Raw genomic sequence first — 19,202 nt, 5'->3', positions numbered from 1 at the left:
TATGCTCAGGAAGTTTATGTTTTGCAGCATCATGCCTCCTCCTCTGCAGAAGTGAAACATCTATTTTTGCATCAAAGAAAGGAGTGTTGTAAAATAGTTCAGGCTCAATTAAACATCTTCAACGTCTTAATAGTGAGAGGAATTTGCAATCTGTTTCAACAGAACTGGAAATGGGAGTTAGTGTTTTAGGTGCTATAAAGTTTAAAATTACACTGGTTTTGGCCTCATATTGTTGTTAAATAATATTGTTGTGGCTAACACTGTGACATCTTATTCTAAAACAAAAGAAATTGATTTAAAAAATCAATCTGTTACCCCTGTAAAAGAACATATATCATATTTCCTGTATATATATAAAAAAAAAAAACATGAAAAACCTAAAAAACGTTGCTTCTGTTCTTGTATCTTAATTGCATAATCCAGTTTTACAAAGTGAAATTAGATTTACTCCAGAGTGTCAGAGCAGATGCTGCCCTCTTCTGGTCTGATAACTACAGTGCATTCAGCTTTCAGAATCAGGCTTTTGGATAAGAAGAAAACAAAAGTGTGGAAACAAAGGGATATAAATTTAGACCTGAGCTAGAGCAGAATTTTGAATACTATTTAAGTTGAAATGTTATAAACCTCTAAGAAAATGCTAAGACATTCTAAATAAATATACAACAAGACATTAGACGGTAGATGGACTTCTAAGAGGCTGCCATCTATAGACCTGTTTTGGTGCAGTAATACACTTACACACACACACACACACACACACACACAAAAACCTTACAATCTGTTTGAATATTATAACTTTTATTATTATCAACTGCTGTAAGAAAATGTAAAAATATTTTCTTTATGGAGCATATTTACAATTTGAGCCCATAAATAAACTTTACATTCACTGTATTCTGTCGATCATGCCAGCGGTAACAGAAAAATTCACAGAACTGAAAACAAGCACAGGATGACATCTAATCTGACTATTCAATGTTTGATTTCATTCAAAGAACAATGAATCTATAATTTTATTAAGCATAAATCTCAACATCTGAACAATAGTGAAAAAGAATGAGTAAGTGAGCACAGAAGTAGAGTGCAAAGGAGGAATACAAGGAATTTTTTTGCACACTCCCAGCTGCTCTTCACATGTCACTTTAATCTGTAGTCTCTGGAGTTGATTCGTCTTCATACAAGTCCTCCAACTCTCCTTCTCTGCTCCCCTCTCTGCTGACTTTCCTGTGGGCAACAAACGCTCGATCATGCTGTTGAAGGTACTGAGTGAGCTTGCAAATGAGGAGGACGGGGAGAATGAGAAGAGGGAAGGGGTGACACTAGACTAGAAATGTCATGGAGTGCGTGTCCTTTACAGCACAGCTCATCGCTTTGTATCCACATCCCCCTCAAGAGGACACAAGAGAGGAGAACGCCCACACAAAGCACTCATCAATGGACCTTTATTTTAGGTACAGCTGAGGGCTTTGTTTTGTCTTGTCCATCTTAAATCCTCTTAAGGTTGAGCAAACAACAGATGAGCTGTGGTAAGTATGAAGCGTGTGAGCTCAGCCTAAATGCTCTTTTTTTTAACAATTTACCTCAAGGAAGGATGAGGCAGAGGCGAAGACCCCAGTAAGCCCCAAGAACCACTGCAAGGAGATGTGATATAAGAATCCAGGGATTATACTCCATTAAGTGGCAACACAGTCATAAACACATATTTATCTTTGCAAGACTGCAGGGGGATAAAGTGGACATGTGGGAGAATAAGGTCTGTTTAAGAATTAGAAAGAAAATTTACAGTTTATAGTATTTATGTAAAACTCCACCTCATTACTGCTCCTGTACTGGTAAGCAGTAAATGATTGTGGGAAGTTATATTTCATTCGGGATTCAAATGTTTTTTTCATCCCTCTTTTCTTCAAAGCTGCAAAGTTTTCTGCAGATTTATTCCTAAAATGTTGAACATTTTTGTCTGAGTTTAACATAATGAGAAATGATTGCTTCATTTAATGAAACAGTGTCTTCTTACAAGGTTTTTGTCAGCACTAATAAACAGAGCAGAAGTCAATTAGCAGGTCATTATGGTAAATTTCCAAAACCTGGTCTACCTGATTCTACAGGTAGGCTTTAAAGATATCTGCAATAAACTCTGTTACTATGAAAAAAAGAGAATATCTGGATGAAATAACATTTTACAAGACTGACTTCATTATTGTGAGATTTATTTTTAGCTGATCCAATTTTTAAATTGATTTTACTTTTAACCCTCCAGGTTCATCAGAATGTGTTGTAAAGTCTAAACTTGATTTAGATCATCTCTAATATAGACAGCAATAAAGTGTGAAGTGGAACAAAATGCCACAATACATCATCCCTCCCAGAAGATCAATGTAAAACACATTGATCTTCTGCAAGTCAGCGTTAATCATGACCCCTCAGATGGTTAAATAATGAATTTTTTTCTATCATCATAAACAGCTATTACACAACTACTAGCTCAAGTTTTATCAAATCTCTGCCAGTTGTTTTTAAAAAACTTCACCATTAAGACGCCACATGTGTCAGTAGGATTGTTGTACTGAGTGGAAGACTGTAGGCTGCAGTACAGCTGGGTAAGTGTAAAGGAGGAGGAGGAGGAGGATGTAGCTGCGGCTCCACATCTCTTCACATGGAGGTGTAATTAGCTGTGCCGCCTCACAGACAGAACTAGCTTATTAATGGAAAACAAAAGCTGTGCAGCGATCACTGATGCTGCAGAGGATCCACTTAGCTTATCAAGCCAGGACCAATGTTTTTATCTGCCTGAGTGCTGCTGTTCATTTAAGGACCAAAACACAACAAATACACCATAAGCTCATCAGTATTCAAAGATTAATGCTCTAGATATGTAATCTGTGAGAGACACTCTACATGTGAAGTATGGAACTGATTTATTTCCAATCCAAGCATCTGTTTGCTGCTTTGGTTTGTTAGAGGTCTAATCGCAGAGCTAACAGCCTGGCAGAGTGCAGCAGACAGGATTTGCAGAGCAGGCTACTTACGTAAGGAGACCTCCAGGGGCAGACATGGACCTCTCTGCCCGTCTGCCCTGACACTCAAAGGGATTACTGAAAGACCGCTTTCTAAGCATGGACTTCACAAGAATCTATAATGGACATCAGAGAATGAGAGATTTTAAGTGTATAGTTTGCGTTTTGAAAGTATAAAAAAAATCCTGGTGGACTAGTTAGGAATGACAATGTTTGTTTTTTCTTTTTCACTAATCAATACCATAAAACATTATTAAATAATTTATTCTACTTCTATCCTATAATACAAAAATCACAATTCTACTATTTTAAAGCACACAGACAATAAGTTTATTTTTCTGTTCTCTGAATTCATAAATAGAAAAGCATATTTTTCTTTTTTTTTTTTAATTGAGACATAGAAAAAATATAAACTTACATGGCTGATATATAAAAGCTAATCTGAGCCTAATTATTTAATCAAAAACTGAGACTAGCAGCTTTAACTAGACTGTGGATGATTTTGAGGTAAAGTAATCTCCTGAAAGATGTAACCACTATATCTGAGATTTATCAGCTGAAACCTGCAAACTAGCAGCCAGTTGAGTGTCAGTGTGCGACTCACCACAGTAGAAAGGCTGGGGATGAGTTTGATGCTGTTCTGCACCTCCTCCTCAGTGACCTCCACCGCCTTGCAGTGCTCCTCTTCTAGAGGGAGAGGATTTGAGCCGTTCTCTGTCATCCATGGATGGAGCTGCAATCACAACATTCACATATTAACACATTCTTTATGAAACTGCCGCCTTTTTGATCTTATTCTCACCTTTACTTCAGGTATGGTGATTCTTTGTGCAGGGTTTTTATCCAGCATCCTTTCAATGAGATCTTTCAGCTCCGCAGTTATTCCCGGCCTGTTAAATAATAATAATAATAATAATAATAATAATAATAATAATAATAATTTGTTTATCTGTCTCATATTTTACATATGAGACACAAAAATGTGAGCTAAAGTAATAAAAAAGCATTTTATCACTGTCAGAATCAACAAGAAGGAGACCTTTATGAATGTAAATAATAAGAGCTGTGCAACTAAGATATGTATATATATATATAGCACACATAACAAGTACACAAACCTTCAGTTTAATGTAATGAGAATGTGTGTTTACTTACGTCTCTGGGAACTCCACTGGTTTGTCCTTGATTTTGTTGTGCAGGGAAACTATATAATCATCATAAAAAGGGCACTGGAGAGGGACAAACAAATGATTTTAGAATTTAAATCGAGTGTTGAGAGGGATTCTTATAAATTCTGCTGCATGCTTACCTCCCCAAACACAAAACAGTACAGAGTGACTCCCATCGCCCACACATCTACTGCCTGGTAAACAAATGAGATGCGTCATCATTCATAGGTTACCTGCTGGTGGTTTGACTACAAATCACCCCCAAAACACACATAACTTACTGACGGCTGTCTCACCTTTCCACTGAAGCTCTGCTGGTTTTCACTTATCGTCTCAGGGGCCATGAAGGCCGGCGTCCCCACTGTACTTGACAGGAGGTCATCAACCCCCTCAAACTCATTGCTCACGCCGAAGTCTGCAATTTTGACGTGACCATCGTCTCCCAGCAGCAGGTTGGAGGGTTTGATGTCTCTGTGGATGATTTTATGGTAGTGCACTACATACAAACACAGAGAAAAAGACAAGTTGTTGATTTATTTTTAATTAACTAAAAACATTCTAAGTTAAGACTTTGTCAGAAGTTTTTTTTTAATCAAGTGCAATTTAGTTTAATTGTCATTCCTAACATAAAACAAAGAATTCACAACAGACAGAAACTGTAGCTAAATGTGCGTAAACAGACAAATACAGACTTTGTAAATAGAAAAGTAAAACAAGGTTTTTTGTAAGACATAACGCATGATGTAAGGGCATTTAAAATATACATGCGCTCATATTCAGTAGGTTTGTGTGTGTTTGATTCTCTTGAGAGTCTTAGTAATGTTTGTATTTGATGAGAACTGATGAGTCTGAGTTTGTGAGAAGCGGCTTTTGCAGCACGACAGTCCTGCATCACAAAATATGGTGAACAAAATCAACATGAGCTAAAAAAACAAAACAAAGTAAGAGTAATTAATTGTTAATACCTGCTTTGGGTCAACCTGGCCGTGAGGTACAAAATGGCACAATTAAATTAATAGATTTCTAGAAAAAAACAACAAGCTGAATACTTTTCCACAAACACAGAAAGAGTAAAATTACAGCATTTTACCAATTATTACATTAAAACCAAAAAGTGGTTTGTTGGTGTTTCAGATTTTTTTTATTATCTTAAAAGCTGTGTTTTCTGAAAGTTCTGCTTTTTGTCTCATGCTGTAGTGTATTGTATCTAAGGCTGACTCAGCAGGCTCATCTGATTCTTTAAAACTTCTACTAAATATTTTCATTATTCTCCATAATCATCACATTCCTGTTTACATTTGAAACTGTGGATGATGTTTGTATTTGATTTATCCTGTTAAAACAAACCAACTTGTTTATTCACCTTGCACTTCAAACATTTTCACTCTTGGATAAAAATATTTTTCATGGATGCATTTTTGTTTAATTTTACAGTAAACCTATTAAAATGAAATTTTAACAAATCTCTCTATTTTAAATGTCCTGTTTTCCATGCTTTCTGGCAAGAAAAAGGCCAGATTTCAGGTTGATGTTTAAACAGCTTAGCTTAAAATGTTCATGCTCATGATGCACGCATATTTTTTAAAAACTATCTAATATCAGCATCACAAGAAATGTGACTGTATGATTTACAACTAAAGAAAACTAGAAAGTTATTTCTGGAAAGTGAATTTTAAAAGGGTCATGAATCCTGTTACTTACAGTATTCTATTCCCAGGACAATGTCTCGGAAGTAAAAGCGTGCCTGCTCCTCTGTTAAAGGGTTGTCTGTTGGTACCTCCATCACTGGTCTGCCCAACGAGAGAGGCAGGGGGGTAAAACCATACAGAAACACATTACTACACCTCATGGTGGTATCAGCGTTCAAGTTACCAACTTATACAATGTACGAAAACGTACCCCTTTGTCACCAATTCGAAGGCTTGAGGACAAGATATCAGATTTTAATGACAGATTACTTTTGTATTGACACAAAATTAATGCTTTAAATTGATGAGGAATTTCCTACCCATATGAAGTCCATCGTCATCAGGGTCATCGAGTACCTGCAGACACATTGACAATGTTTTAAGTTTGTTTTTTTGTTTGTTAGTGTTTGGTTTTCAAAGGGTGATTTCACCTATTTATGTGTGACGTAGTTTATTTTCAATAATTATAAATAGCCCAAAACTCCACATTACTTTGTTAATCTTTGATTGTGTGTTCCTACATGTGTTCCACTTTTCAATGAGATGCCATCTCACCCACCTCCACCAGTTTAACAACATTATGATGGTCCAGCTTCTTGAGGATGGCGATCTCCCTGTACACCCTCTCCAGAGGCAGCGTGGCTTTCTGGAACAGGTCCTGCTGTGAGTTTGATCCTGGAGGAGGCAGGCGGCCTGGAAGTACACAAACACACGTCAACACAAACACAACAGAAGTGAAACAGGACAAACCTTAGGAGTCATTTTAATGTTACTCACGCAAAAACCCACATTGCCTCATCAGCCTCTTCTTTGACACCACTTTCATTGCCTTAATAAAGTAGATAAAGTGCATGATGGTTATAAAGATAATCTAACATGAATGATTTCACTTAGTCTATAAGCTTCAACTTACATAGTACTGTTCAGCATCTTCATTGTAGGCTAACTTCACCACTCCATATGAACCCTGAAGTGTTGCAATAACACTTAATTTATTCATTTAAGTACAGTATTTATTATATTGTTTGATTAGATTACCTTTCCAATCTCTTTCTTCAGTTTATATTGGTTGAGTTGGACACAGTCCTATAAAGTATAAAGGAAGAATTAACTAATCTCAACAATGATAAGCTGTATATTAAGGAACTGTCAAAGATTCCTCACATCCACATCCGTGATGGACACCCGTTTGGTCTCGATGGTTGGTTGTCGTGCCATGCGGCTCCCCCTCTCCTGTAGAGACAACTTCCTGTCTGTTAGTCGAGCTCTCTGGCCAGCGGCGCTCCTCGGAGCCCCCGACCTGTAGCCATTAGGCGGTGTCATGCGGCTGGCGGCCACATCCATGGCTGCCACCATGTCAGCCAGCTCTCCGTGGACCTCCGAGTCCAGCTCTGCCCTGCCAGTGGTGTCAGTGTCCATGGTTGGTGGTGGGTTCTGCTTCCCTCACAGCTGAACGCCCTCCAGGCGGTTTGGTGGAAAGGCCAGAGGATGCATGACTAAGCTGAGAGATGTGAAGGCAGAAATGGACACAAAGGATGACAAAGATGTGAAAACCAGCTAACTAGGTGTTATCTTGCTGACGTCCTGAGAAATAAAACCAAGAATCCTAAATTTGATGGCGATCTACGCTCTATTGTTTCATTACTGTCCTCTGGGTTTATTAATCTGACACTAGAGCTGAAGAAGAACTTTTTCACTGGAGGTGAAGTTAGCTTGAGAGTCAACCTTTACATCCTCTATGTGAATATGAGTCATTTTATTTTACATTTAAGATTGTTTACAGGTAACTAAACCAACTGAAAGTCTGATCATTTTTTCAGCTGATTTATCATAAAATGAGAAAAGCAGCAAAATAAGTGGTTAAATTAGAGTGTTGGCTACTGTTTCTGAACATGGTAGGACATTATACCATGTTTAAAGACACCCCCTATATACATGAGGTAGATACATATATATTTTTAAATGCAGTCTATCCCAGATCATGACACCACCACCTCCTATTACCGTAATTATAAACAATATGTAGATTTGTTCCCTTCATACCCCTGTTAGCGTAAATGTCCTCCATTGAATGTTATCAGGTCATTTAATGGGCACAATAAGTAGATGTAGCTCAGTCAGTTGTAAACATTGCACTCTGCTGCTGTCATGTATGAACAAGTCGCTCTTTTTTTTCCCATTTTTAATTTTCCTCAGCACGTCCTGACATTTTAAGGTGTGTAAATCATAAAATCTACATTAGCAGATGTTGTACAAAAGAAATGCCTGAAATGCGTTCTTCTTTTCTTCTTGTACCCAAAGAATCACCATTATGCACATTTCCATAATAATAACCTGACTTTGTGGCTGATTTTGCACACTAAGGATAACATGTGCAGCTAACCACTGCTTTTTTTCAGGATGAGGACTGAAATTGACATTTTTAGACAAGAAGTGGCAATGTATGATTTAAAAATATGTGTTTTACTGAGCATGAAGTAGTAAATACTGTCCAGATTAGAGAAAATGTAAAGAGTCAAAGATTGTGATAAAATTTTCCTCTACTTCTCAAACCTCATGGAATGTGGAGTAAGACACTCCAGGGCATTTCAATGTCAAGAGTCAGAGTGATACCACATTTTCCTTAGCAGGTTTGCATTGTGACAGGTTGCTGGGAGACAGGATATTCTTCTTTAAACACCTAACAACATGGTAGTGGTGCAAACAAGGAAGCTTAAATTATTTGAAATTTAAGAACCAGTACATGCTACATAACCAATGGTATTTTTAATTTAACACAGAAAAAAAAAGCATCCACAAAGGTGTTTATGCTTGATCTCACTGGAACTGTGTTGTCATGTTGGTGTAAACTACAATTACACTTAAATGATATGTGCAACAACCTGGGAGATCACATTTAATGACTTCATCATGTATCTACTGTTTAACTTTATTTGTACATGCATTAAATGCATTGTTTGTTTGTTAACACAAAACAGAACACACTTACCATGAAATCATCTTTTTGTTTAATGTTACAAATGACAATTAAACTAAAGTGTCATAAATCTTTTTCCCATCACAAATTTTTATGTAACATTGCAAGGAAAAGATCAAGTTTTACCAATAATGTTACAGATAGTGCTGCTGTCTATGTAAACCAACTGAGGCAGAAAACACAAGATGATGAAACTATTGCAGGAGTTACAACAGTCAGTTAAATAATAAAGAAAACTTGTGATTCGTGCAAGTTAGATATATGTTGTAAGGTCTGCAGGTAATGTTTTGCCTGCTATAATATATTTATCAAATGAGACAGTTTTTGGATACCTTAATAGCTCAAATGGACTTTAAAAAAAAGTAGCTCAAACCAGAGAATATGGAGATATGAGCAAGAAAAGAATCATAGACAGAAATTAAATAAATAAATTAATCTTGCCCTGTAGAAACAGTCTAATGGTAGATAACATACAGGTTCCTAAGTGCAGGACTAGCTGTTTCCTAAGATACAGTACAGAGAACTGAAAAGCCTCTTATGTAACTTAGTGGAAAGCTTTAACAGGCTTGTAAATTCACATTTACACAAACTACAGGACAACTGTTGAATGCACACACATAATATTTAAAAATCTATCCTGTTGTGGCATGTAAATTGTAAAAGGTGTTTATAAAACTAATCAGCAAGAGATTTTAGCAAGCAGCTAAAAGCCTAACACAAATCTGAATCTCTGTCAACTTATCACAAATAAAATACAAGCAACATGAGAAATTCTGTACTCACAATGTGGAGGTGTCCTGTTTTCATTGCTTTTCTGGAGAATCTGCATGTTGTCAGGAGGTGAAAATCCTCTCAGTCTGCAGGACTTTCAGTGACGGGCAACTATATCAGCACAGTGTGTCTTAGGGATTAACTCAGCCACATATAGATGAGGCAGAGTTATTCTGAGGGTGGCCATGTTGACAGGCTGGTCAGAGCTGGATGTAACACCTTGTGGTCAGTCAACAACACATTCTCTATCCAACACTATGCACTGTACAATGCCATTCTTTTGCTTGAAGGTTTGATTCACCTATTTGTAAAATAAATGTTACGATGAATAAATAACATAAAATGTCATGCATGTTATCAGGAGATACAATACAGATATGCTGGTAAACATGATTATCTTTTCATTCAAGAGGATTACAATAAAAAAAATGTTTAAAGCAGAATGTGAAATTCTTTATTTGTTTTGATCTATTGTATAAAAATATTTATAGAATAACATGTTATCATGTTTATATAATAGAAATACTCTACAAAACAAAGCTGTATAATTTTCTTTCGCTCTTATCACTGAGGCAAACTAATGTACAATGTATGTATAGCCTATATATATATATATATATATATATATATACAATTATTTATCCTTCAGTGAGTGGCAGTGCATTGGACTCACTAATGCCCAATTAAGTGGCACATTTACAAATATACTACAAATATTCTCTATGCACCCAGGCATAGAGAAGCACGAAAAGGTCTACAGTTGTTCTCTGTAAGTTCTAGACTTCCCTTCAACTTGAAATTTTTACATTATTTAGCTTCAGGCTCGGCTAACAAACAAAACATGGGCGAGGGTTTTGCACTAGTGTTCCTAAAGTCTATCACATAATTTCTAAACTCTTAATAAAATAAACATAAAAAACATCAATGACAATGGTAAATATTTTTTTCAGTAGCCAAGCAGGCTTTTTTTTTTTTGTTTGTTTGTTTTGTTTTTTTGTTTTAACAAGAATATAATATTTCGGAAATAGAGTTCTCTCTCGTGTCAAGATTGTTGCCGGTTTCCGACCGTCCTTGAATGCAGCACTACCTGCCCAAGCTGCAGGACGCAGCAGGTGTCAACAGAGGCGGCAAACGGAGCACCTGCAGCGGACGGTCGTCATGTCTCTCCCGGCGCAGCTGCAGCTCGGTGCTCAGACGACCAATGAGCTGCGAGAGCTGCTGGAAAACGAAGAAAAAATAACCCAAATCGTCCGAGGCAGCGAGAAGGTTAGTCAAGAACAAATATATAAAAAAAAATTAAACGTGGTAGTAGAGGATATATATATAAAATGACTTAACTTCATGTGATTTCCAGTTTCAGAGGCTGCATCAGGCTGCTGAGAATATGCTAATTTCAAATCAAAACCTGGCAAAAGTCAGTATCTCCCAAAAACCTACATTTAGTGATACAAAGATGCTACTTGCAATGAAGTACAAAGAAGTGGAAAAACTTAGAAGCATTACTCAAGCCAAACAAGAGCAACTTGGTAAGTTTTAAACCAAACACTGGTTTAGTTTATACCAGCACTCATAAGTTATTTCTATAAACATCATGAATGTATTTTTTTTTTTTGTTTTTTTGTTTGTTTTTTTCAATCCTTTGTAGCCGAAAAAAATACCATTCATCATGCTCAACATTGCCTCCAGCAGAGAATCAATCATTCAGAAGAGGAGTTTGAGGTAGGGAGACGGTTCTGTTTTACATTTGTCATTTTACTGCGTTATTTTGTTGTAATAAAAGAAAAGAATGTGCAAGACGTGTAATCTGCTGTTTCCACAAATTACAGAAGCTTTTTTTCTGTTTAAGGGTAATAAATAAAGGTGAAACTTATATAATAAATTATATATATATATTTATATATATATGTATGTATACATATATATATTTATATATATATGTATGTATACAACCCCCCCCCCCCCCTGTTCTTACAGCTGCTATTCCAGATGTTTGCAGAAGGAAAGACTACATTGGCAGATTTTTTGGACTCCTTTCTCAGCTCTCGGAAGCTCCATCACATCAGGTTGGTCCTGGTGAATAAGCTCCAGGAGATAACCAGAGATGAAGAAACAACAACTCTCAGTGAGGCTTTTCCTGAATATTTCTCCATGGGCTTTCCTGATCAGATCCATCCAGTCTGCAGTCTGACCACAGCTGTAGTCTTACCCACTTTCTTCCACCCTCCATTTCTACTGCCACTTGGTGGTCACATAAATGCTGCGCTGTGTCTCCAGCACACACCGTTTTGGTCTGACGATGATGAATCTCTGCACATAAGACGAAGTCACAGATGGTCAGCAAGACCTGTTCGCCTTCAGCCGCTGAAGGAGCAGAGGAGACATCAACAGCAGTGAAACCTGAACCAAAATACTAATAAGCAAAGAATTTTTGAGCGGAAAAATATATTTAATTATCTCAGTGTCATTGTAGACTCAAAAGTGTCATTCAAAACATATCCTGAATTGTTTAATTAGTTATCGCCAAGAAAACAACCTTCAAAATTAAAGGTCATATTCTGCCTTTTTGTTGAGCTCTTTCCCCTTTTCTTCACTGTGGTTTATTCTTGTTTGCGCATGTAGAATCTGTAAAGTGAAAAGATCACAGTCTGAAGAGAGTTATTCTCACCTAAAGAACACTGTTTTTTTCTTTATTTTTGTCCTTCCTTTCTTCCTTTACTTAAGAACATCCGCATAAAGCACATTTCGTACCTTCTGCCATTTTAGATCAATCGGCTGACTAAATAAAAACAGACTTTTTGGACATGTGGCACTTAAAGAGACAGAAGGAGACAAATGGTGCTTAAGCAATGAACAATGTGACAAAAGCAAGTGTTGTTTGAACATTGAATCATCTAAACCTGTGTTAGCAGAACCATGAGAATCAAATTATTGAGCTATGTGTGCATATTATGGAACTATTGCAACATCATGTGTAGCTGAAATGTTATCTAAGCAGTATACAGTAAAGGCAGGCAATAAAAAAAATGGCTTTCAGCCACTTGTTTTGACTGTGTGACTCACTTTAAGCAAAAATAAAAAGAGTGTGTAATCATGAACCCATTATGTGTTGCACACATTTTTTTTTACCAGTAGAGTTAGCACAGCAAGATCCTACCAGGTTTTTATTCTTTTCTTGTAACAGGTGGATGTTCAGATGGAAAAGAGATATAAGAAATATGTGACATGTACTGTAACACCGCAGTGCAGAATATCCTGGATGTTATCTGAAACAGCCACAATTTAATCAAAGCAAAATGCATCATTAACATCTTTTTAATGGTCTTTGATTACTTATCTATTTAACTGGTGACAAGCACAGTCACCCACTGCAAGCAGCTGAGTCTGATCGGGATACATCAGTGTTTCCTTTGCAGTGACCTCAAACTGCTCACTGACATTCGATACCTCCGGTCATTTGTTTGCAGAGACTCCTGCCAAGGTCAGCGAAGGAGCACCAACAGCTCTTCCCTTACTCTCAACTGTCTTTTCCTTTTGTTCCTCCTCACATTTACTCACAAGTCTGTTGATAAAAGTCCACAACTTAATCCAGTAAAATTCACCACTTGTTCAGTGTTTTTATGTTTTGGCTCACCTGATCACACCCCAGGGTTAGCCAGGGTGCCAGGTGGCACGTACAGCTTGCCATGTCAACTCAACCATGAAGAAACCACATGCGTGCTACAGGAGATTATTAGCAAGGTGGAGCTTGTTCACAGGCTTTTGTTACAACACAGACTTCAGTTACATCTTTGTCAGCAGCTTCTTTTGTCCCACAAGATTCAAACTGGGCAATTTTCCTGTCTGTCAACTGTCAGCGGTTTTGTGCTTGTCACCTCAGTCGCATGTCTCTGCACTGTCTTGTGGAGAAACTTATTATTTTGATACTATTGGCATTGTTTTAAAACAATTAAAATCAAAGATTTAGTTAAATATTTATATTGAGTTTTGGTTTAAGAAGTGAGCCTGGGTCATATTTAGCCTGGAAGACCTTTTCATGACTCAGATCTCATGGTTAGAGCTAAGTCTTCATATTGTTGCCCTGATGGCTGTCATGTAAACAGGATTATCCTGCAGAGTACCTGCAACAACATCCGGTTGTAGAGCAGTTACACTGCGGTTTATTGGGAATGAATGAATATGGCTGATTTTTGGCTGATGTACTAATTTTGATTCCTTTTAACCACAGAAATAATTCCAGTTTATTACATTTATGTTGTTTGATAATTGATTAATGAGCTTTCAGCTGCTTGTTTAGACTTTGTGACTCACATTAAGTTAAAAAAAAAAAAAGTTTTCAAAAAATGAATTAGCAGATAAATAAATACATATTAAAGGTTGAACTGAGAGGGCTCCCTGTGCTTCTTTACAGTTAAATATGAACCAAACACAGCTGATTGAAGGAGACAAGTTTAATATCTGCAAGCTTCCAGCTCTTAAATGGGTTTAATGTTTCTCAGTAGCGAGTAATGTTGCACAAAACAGAATTTCACAAAGTTTGACTAAACACCAGGATAATGTGGTTGAAAGTTAAATTATACATGTGTATATACAGACTCTGTGTTCAGCAGATGCTCCATAATTCCCATCTCAGGATTAATAAAAGAAATCAGTACACAAAAGAACAAAAAGAGAAAGAAAAAGAAGAAACTCGGTCCAACAGAATAACTAGGAGTAAGGTGTATTTCATTTGTAAAATCAAAAATAATCCGAATGTCAACAGTTTTGTGAACTGGAAAAAGCCCAATGTAAAGAAGCTAAACAGAGGCTTATCACCAGTTTTTTTTTTTTTTAACAGGACCAGATATACTTCATTCAGCAAATATTTCTCTTCCTCACTTGTATTCTGGGAGGACAGTAGTCTAATGAAATGTCCCAGCCGAGCTTTAACTCAACTTAACTGTGCATGTAAACACATCAACCAATTCTTGAATGTAAAACATATAGCAGAACTTTTTCTAATATGAGATTACAGTAAGCAGAGTGAAGCAGAAAAGTTAAAAAAAAAAAACAGTGATGTGAATAAAGCTAACATTGAGTGTTCATTTTAAGTTCTTATTCATGATATAACTGTAACTTAAATGTTTTGTAAACTGTTCAAATAACAAAAAATGTATCAAAATATTTCCGAGCTAAACTTGACCTATGTATTAGTTAATAATTGTGTATATATCTTTTAAATTTTCTTCACTTTGTGTACCATGAGTATCATGGCCTGGTCTGGAGACAATAAGTATTTACCTCCAACCGAAGATGGAGCTAAGAAACAGGAAGCTCCACAATCCCTTCAACATCAGATTTCACTGCAGACATTTTGACACATTTTTGTAAGAAACTGACATTAACTTTATTCTACTCTAAATCTAATCATCAGTCTTCCCTTCAGTATCACTTTGGATTAAGAGCTCTTTGGTGAGATACAGGTGAGGATGAACAGGTTGGCTGTTGTTGATGGCACAACAGCTGCGGCTGTCAAACAGGGTCCCGGGTCTGCTGAAGACTTATCACAGCTCTCTTAATCTGCTCGTAGCTCACAAACATCACAATGTTCCACGAGCCCAGACGAAGAAATGAAGGCATGAAGCTATAAAAAAAGAATCAGGCGATCAGATGGCAGATTCTGTTCCAGTTGTTTTAGATAAATACACTGCTTACCCTTTATAGAAAGCTGAGGGTCCTTCTTTCATCAGCATGATTAAGGCACAGTTTATGGCCCCACTGTACTGGCCCAGCACTGAGTTCATGTAGCGGGTTTTTACCACATCCACTGGAGACGCCACAATCGTGGTGCAGAAGCCAGCAGCGAACGCTGCAGCGAAGTGACACGGCATGTCATCTGTGGGAAACACAGCATGTGGTTTGGTAGTTAAACCCACATTGACAGTGGAGGGATTGACAGATGGGACGTACCTGTCATCAAGTTGTTCTTCAGGATGAACTCTTTGATCATGTCATACGTCACCAGCTCAGAGCAGTTTACGATGGCATTACGAGTTATGTTTGGCAGACAGCCTGAAGAGACAAGTTTTGCTATATTCACATAACAAACATTAACAGCAAAAAAAGAAAACAAAAAGAAAAAAGAAAATGAAAACAGTGAAAATGATCAAAGAACTGTCATGACGTTTAGACAGAGATCGATAAGAAGATGAGAGTTGGGTGGCCAGTGTGAGTCCAGAAGGAGAACGTGTGACGGTGTGAGGAGACCTTGCAACGTTAGAAATTATTCCAAATTTAGGCCAAGAGTTAGGATGAATGACTACGGACCATCCCATGTGGTCTGTGCTCATTTGTCTGTCAGCAAGCTCCAAAACACACCTCCAGGCTCTGTAGAGCAAAATGCAGAGTGACGGGGATGCTGCATCTAATCATCCATCTTCAACACACTGGAGTGGTTTGGGATGAGTTGCAGTGCAAAGTAAAGGAAATGCAGCCATTAGATTCTTGGCTTTCATAAAAAATGAAAGTACGTCTTCTTTCAATGATGTATTATTTCTTTAAAAAATAAATAAAATTAAACCAAACTACAGAAGCAGTGTGTGAAAAACTAAGTACATCCATATGGTTTCCATTGGATTTAGGAGGGTCAGCAGCAGCCAGGTATTGCTAACCACATGCGTTTATTAACTGATCATGAGTGATTAGAAACATCTCTGTAAAGCAGAAGTTTTAGCAGTTTTCTCATCTAGAGCATTAATGTGTGTTAATGCAATAGCAAAGAGTAAAGACTTTTAACCCTTTGACACCTGTTGTCACAAATTTGCAACAAACCACCTCTGGCTAAATAATTTATTTAATTTAGTTGTTTTTATTCACTCTTATTTATGTATTTTTATATTATTTATTTCATTTTTATATATTTTTATTAATTGTTATTAGTTTATTTTATATTTGATTGTATTTCATTTTATTCTAGTCTTTCTTTTTTTCCTGATTTTTCTTTCCTGTATTTATTTTGTTTTTACATAATAGTTCTTTTTTTGTTTGTTTGTTTTTTACATAATTGTAAATAAATTCAGATGTTAGGGGGTTAAACTAATAGAAAATCAAAAAGTGATAACACTGAAGAATCTAAAATTTGTTTAAAACTTTTTTCTATCTTTTTATCTACAGCACTTTACCTAGAAGGCAGCAGGTGTTCAGGTACACGTGAGAAGAAACTAAAGAAACTACTCCAGTTTCACACCTCCAGGCTCCAATGTAAATATTTTCTCACTTCAGACTCAACATGTGCCAAACTTCTGAACCCACTTTTGTGCCAGAGGCACAAAAATATAGAACATATGTAAAAAGACTTATGTAAAAATAAAGAAAAAAAACTGACTATATCCAAACACTAATGTTATGAATAAGATCATGCAAGTTTTGTCAAGTCATAACAGCGGATGTGAACTGATACCTTTCCACAGTCCTTTGAAGCCCTCGTCTCTGGCAATGGTCCTGTAGGCATCAGTAGTGCTGCTGTATCTCTTCATGTTGCTGCCCTCACGCAGCCGAATCTGAGCCTGGAACCTGACTTTTACCACATCGGTGGGCTGAGCAAAAGCAACTGCCATTGCCCCTGTTGTACAGCCTGCCAACAGTCGGGTGCCAAATCCAACATCTGTCACACAAGCAGCCACAAGTTAACACACAGCACAGAGGTGACAGGGGTGTAATGACAGTGTTGGGTTTGAAATGTTCTGCCTATAAAATGTAGCTGTTACAAACTGTATTTTCCTCAAATCTAACATCATTTAAATGTTTAGAAGCAGTGGTGTAACAGTGGAGGACAATAAAAACATAATTATGAAGGCAAAGATGGAGGGTTTTACAGAAGGTATGTGCAGTTATCTCAAGTGAAGCAGATCAGGATGGAAACCTAGCCTGCAGAAAGGAAAGTCTCTCTTGCTACAAGGGTTAAAGACATAACGGTGATAGAGCCGGACCTGAGGAGGCCTGCAGCATAAACACATCCTTTTCTAGAGAGAGGAATCTGCCCTGTACCTTACATCATGGAGGTGTTTTCTGCCAAACAAGTTAATACCATGCAGCTCTATGTTTACAAGTACCAGCATTTCTATGCACTGAGGGAGTCTGGTTGGTAATTACAGAATAGAGATGTTCTTTTTTTTTTATCTTCTTCTTTATAATGACACTCTGACACTTGGTGGCAGTGTTTGAACCTCCCTTCAACAAACTTACATTAACTTATATTTCTTTCAAGTTATCAAAATATTAGGTTTCACAGCTGTTTTATTGAGCAGTTAATTAAGAAATTATAAGCTAAGTAGATCAAGAGAAGAATTCTACTTGCAATGATCATATTTACTAATGCAGCTATCCTTGACAAGACATTCTATGGATGTGCTGTGAAATTTAATATTAGCTCTAATGGAAGATACAAAGTCTGATAAACTGACGTACTCTCTGATCCACAGGCGTAGAGCTGCTTCATGGTGTCATACAGGCCGATGCGGACTGAGGCGAAACTCATCTGCCTCTGCAATCCAGCCACCAGCCCATTGTACAAGCCCCTCGGCCCCTCAGTCTTCACAATGGTGATGATGGTACCAAACACACCTCTGTATTTTGCCCTTTGACCTTCCAGTGAGGGCTTGGATTCACCTTGGATCTAAAGTAATATAAGAATGGGCCTAATTAAATCTCTCCACCTAAATTAATGTGATCATGGGTTATGGGTTGTATCTAAAACATGCAATCAGTCAACGGGTCTGGCATTGTTTCTCACCTGCAGTCTCACTTTGGCGGTGTCCAGGGGGAAAGTGACCAGATCAGCCACACAACCAGCTGTTCCAGCTGAAAAAACCCTGACAGCCGCTGTTGGTGCCAGATCTGAGGTTGCTCCTCCAACCATGATCAGGAAGAATCAAGATGAACTCACAAAGAAAAATAAAGCAGCTTTCATCCTGCGGGTTCAGCCAAACATAGCTCTATTAAGACTTTCAGTCGACGTCAGCTTTCAGGTAAGGAAGTTTGTTCTTTGAAAGCAGAGTCCTCGTGTTGTGCCATACGCGTAAATTCGTCGTAAACTATGATGCGACTGAGGATAAAACGATGGAAACTGAGATCAGAATAAAGCCGCTTCCTGCGCATATTAACACCTGGGGGCAAGTGGACCAGCTGACTGGTTAAAAACCTCTTCCTGAAAGTCCTACCTACAAATCAAACACGACACACGCAGTAGTGGATGTTAAAACGTGACATATTGTCTGCCCGACTGCCTGCAGGGATTCACGTGCTCAAAAAACCACAACCCCCAGTTTTGTTGTCATCAGATCAGCATCAACGTATCAACACTAGTCATTAACTTAAAGTTTGTTTATGCTCCAGACTGAGCTGAACGGTTGGTGCAAAGCCAAATTTAAGCATTACATCTTATGGAGGATGCAGAACTGTTGTAGACATTACTTCTTCTTCCCTTCCAGCCAGGACGATTATTTACTTGAGTTTTTCACATCCAAGAAGAAAACCCTGCAGATTTTATGTATATGTGTGTGTATATATACATATATATATACATAAACATACACACACACACACACAC

At 37.4% G+C, this 19,202-nt stretch overlaps 3 protein-coding genes across 4 annotated transcripts; 1 reads left to right on the top strand and 2 right to left on the bottom strand.

The window, feature by feature from the left end:
* Nucleotides 1–818: 818 nt before the first annotated feature.
* camkk1b (calcium/calmodulin-dependent protein kinase kinase 1, alpha b) lies at nucleotides 819–9,695 on the bottom strand. The gene is made up of 17 exons (XM_041995069.1): nucleotides 9,632–9,695; nucleotides 7,036–7,372; nucleotides 6,910–6,957; nucleotides 6,785–6,838; nucleotides 6,649–6,700; nucleotides 6,431–6,564; nucleotides 6,192–6,228; nucleotides 6,083–6,104; nucleotides 5,885–5,973; nucleotides 4,480–4,679; nucleotides 4,324–4,377; nucleotides 4,170–4,243; nucleotides 3,817–3,904; nucleotides 3,619–3,747; nucleotides 3,027–3,130; nucleotides 1,581–1,631; nucleotides 819–1,224 (listed from the first exon to the last, which is right to left on the bottom strand). The coding sequence occupies exons 2-17, from the start codon at nucleotides 7,288–7,290 to the stop codon at nucleotides 1,143–1,145; spliced, it is 1,473 nt and encodes a 490-aa protein (XP_041851003.1). The 5' UTR covers nucleotides 7,291–7,372; nucleotides 9,632–9,695; the 3' UTR covers nucleotides 819–1,142.
* Nucleotides 9,696–10,694: 999 nt separating this feature from the next.
* Nucleotides 10,695–12,710, top strand: LOC121646252 (vacuolar protein sorting-associated protein 37A-like). The gene is made up of 4 exons (XM_041995148.1): nucleotides 10,695–10,885; nucleotides 10,974–11,145; nucleotides 11,265–11,338; nucleotides 11,594–12,710. The coding sequence occupies exons 1-4, from the start codon at nucleotides 10,778–10,780 to the stop codon at nucleotides 12,011–12,013; spliced, it is 774 nt and encodes a 257-aa protein (XP_041851082.1). The 5' UTR covers nucleotides 10,695–10,777; the 3' UTR covers nucleotides 12,014–12,710.
* Nucleotides 12,711–14,385: 1,675 nt separating this feature from the next.
* LOC121646636 (mitochondrial uncoupling protein 2-like) lies at nucleotides 14,386–18,864 on the bottom strand. 2 transcript variants are annotated; one of them, XM_041995750.1, is made up of 6 exons: nucleotides 18,387–18,864; nucleotides 18,062–18,269; nucleotides 17,055–17,258; nucleotides 15,566–15,685; nucleotides 15,311–15,491; nucleotides 14,386–15,239 (listed from the first exon to the last, which is right to left on the bottom strand). In XM_041995750.1, the coding sequence occupies exons 1-6, from the start codon at nucleotides 18,510–18,512 to the stop codon at nucleotides 15,128–15,130; spliced, it is 951 nt and encodes a 316-aa protein (XP_041851684.1). In that variant the 5' UTR covers nucleotides 18,513–18,864; the 3' UTR covers nucleotides 14,386–15,127. The 2 variants fall into 2 exon arrangements, with proteins under 2 accessions (XP_041851684.1, XP_041851685.1); XM_041995751.1 differs by having other exon boundaries at nucleotides 15,566–15,667; nucleotides 18,387–18,862.
* Between the last annotated feature and the right edge of the window lie 338 nt (nucleotides 18,865–19,202).

This window comes from Melanotaenia boesemani, chromosome 9 (assembly GCF_017639745.1).
Source record: "Melanotaenia boesemani isolate fMelBoe1 chromosome 9, fMelBoe1.pri, whole genome shotgun sequence".
NCBI lineage: Eukaryota > Metazoa > Chordata > Actinopteri > Atheriniformes > Melanotaeniidae > Melanotaenia > Melanotaenia boesemani.
The sequence above is the reverse complement of the archived record's forward strand: the minus strand, read 5'-3'. Positions and strand labels throughout refer to the sequence as shown.